The 1923-nt window shown below is 55.0% G+C and overlaps 1 protein-coding gene across 1 annotated transcript in view; it reads right to left on the bottom strand.

Annotated features, from left to right (window-relative positions):
* Positions 1–35: 35 nt before the first annotated feature.
* Positions 36–1923, bottom strand: part of FDPS (farnesyl diphosphate synthase) — a 4972-nt gene continuing 3084 nt past the window's right edge. Inside the window, exons 5-8 of the mRNA XM_014310759.2 lie at positions 1717–1789; positions 1100–1177; positions 889–1023; positions 36–293 (exon numbers count right to left, since the gene is read on the bottom strand). Of these exons, the coding sequence (XP_014166234.2) occupies positions 93–293; positions 889–1023; positions 1100–1177; positions 1717–1789 (487 nt within the window). The 3' untranslated portion in view covers positions 36–92. The remainder of the gene's footprint in view (positions 294–888; positions 1024–1099; positions 1178–1716; positions 1790–1923) is intronic.

Genomic DNA, 1923 nt, shown 5'->3' with positions numbered 1-1923 from the left:
CCCCCCCCGGCCATCCCAGCGCAGCTTCTCTAACCCGCCCCCGGCCCCTCCCAGGGCAGGGAGCAGCTCCAGCCCCCTGCCAGGCCCCTCCATCACTTCTGCCGCTTGTAGATCTTGTGTGCCAGGTCCAGGAAGATGTCCCTGGGCAGGCGCCGGGCGTGCCTCCCGATCAGCTCCTGCAGCCGCCCGTAGCTGCTCTCCTCGTACTCCCGGAACGCCGCCTGCATGCCCAGGGCATCGTAAAGCTCCTTCACCTTCGCCACCTTCTGGGGCTCCTTAGAGCCGTAGTTCTCCTGAGAGAAAAAACCCCGGAGTGAGTCAGGGCCATCCCTCATGGGGCAGCAGCTTTGTTCTCTCTTCTCTCTTTGTTACTGTGATATTTTATGGAAAATATTTTTGCGAGGACTTTTTTCTCTTAGGAAGATGAGAAACTTCAGAGGAAAAGAAAAACAATATTATCCGATGGCTTCTCCTTGTGTTTTGCTGCTTTGGGATATGACAGGTGCATTTTTGATTGGTTCTATGTGAATTGTTTTTACTCAATGACCAATCCCAGTCCAGCTGTGTTGGACTCTCTGGTCTGTCATAGGTTTTTATTATTCATTCTTTTTTTTTTTTAGCCTTCTGAAAGGCTAAAAAATTGTTTAGTATAGATTTAATGTATCAGTTCTTTTAACATAACATAATAAACCAGCATTCTAAGAAATATGGACTCAGATCCACCTCTTCCCTCATCCTAGGACCCTCACAAACAACACCCCAGCGCTCTCTTCTTTCTTCTCACCCTCCTCCTCCCAGCCAGGGGACAGCCCCAGTGCCCATCCTGGCACTCCAGGTGCCCATCCTGGCACTGCAGCCCCTCTGCCAGGTGTGTGATGCCAGCCTTACCTCCAGGATCTGCCTCTGCTGTGGCGTGGCCCGCTGCAGACACTGCACCACCAGCCAGCTGCACTTGTTGTCCTGGATGTCGGTGCCAACCTTCCCCGTCAGGGCTGGGTCCCCGTAGCAGTCCAGGAAATCGTCCTGTGGGACAGTGGCAGGGCCTGAGTGCCACAGACAGCAGCTGGCAAGGACCCAGGGGTGCAGGGACACCTCCTACCTGGATCTGGAAGAACTCCCCCATCTCCAGCAGGATGGCTTTGGCGTCCTCGTGCTCCTCCTTGCCATCAATGCCTGCCTGGGGGAGGGAATAACAGGCATAAAAAAGCCTTCCAGGACCAGGAATAAAGCCTTCCAGGACCTGGGCATAAAGCAAAGCCTTCCAGGGCCTGGAGATCGAGCCTTCCAGGACCTGGGCTAAAGTAAAGCCTTCCAGCACGTGGGCATAAAGTAAAGCCTTCCAGGACCTGGGGATAAGATAAAGCCTTCCAGGACCAGAAATGGAATAAAGCCTTCCAGGAACAGGGCTAAAGTAAAGCCTTCCAGGATCAGGAAAAAGGTAAAGCCTTCCAGGACCTGGGCTAAAGCAAACCCTTCCAGGACCTGGGCTAAAGCAAAGCCTTCCAGGGCCTGGGCACAAAGCCTTCCAGGACCTGGGGATCAAGCAAAGCCTTCCAGGACCAGAAATGGAATAAAGCCTTCCAGGACCTGGGCATAAAGCAAAGCCTTCCAGCACCAGGGGGTTAAGCCTTCCAGGACCTGAGGATCAAACCTTGCAGGACCTGTGCTCCTGGCAGGAGGGTGAGGCCCCTCCTGAGCTGCTCCCAGCACACTCACCATGTACATGGCTGCGGCCACAGGCAGGTAGAAGGAGTAAAACGCCGTCTTGTACTTCACAATGGCCTTGTACCTGTGCCAGAGGAAGCAGGCTGAGCCCCAGGGCCCCCTCTGCAGGGCAGGGACTGCAGGGCACCCCAAAAACCAGCCCCAGGCACCCCAAAAACCAACCCCAGGGCCACCCTGTGCAGGGCACCCCAAAAACCA

This window comes from Geospiza fortis, unplaced genomic scaffold, assembly GCF_000277835.1.
Source record: "Geospiza fortis unplaced genomic scaffold, GeoFor_1.0 scaffold313, whole genome shotgun sequence".
In the NCBI taxonomy this organism is placed as follows: Eukaryota; Metazoa; Chordata; class Aves; order Passeriformes; family Thraupidae; genus Geospiza; species Geospiza fortis.
Note: the sequence above shows the minus strand (reverse complement) of the source record. Positions and strands in the feature narration are given on the sequence as shown.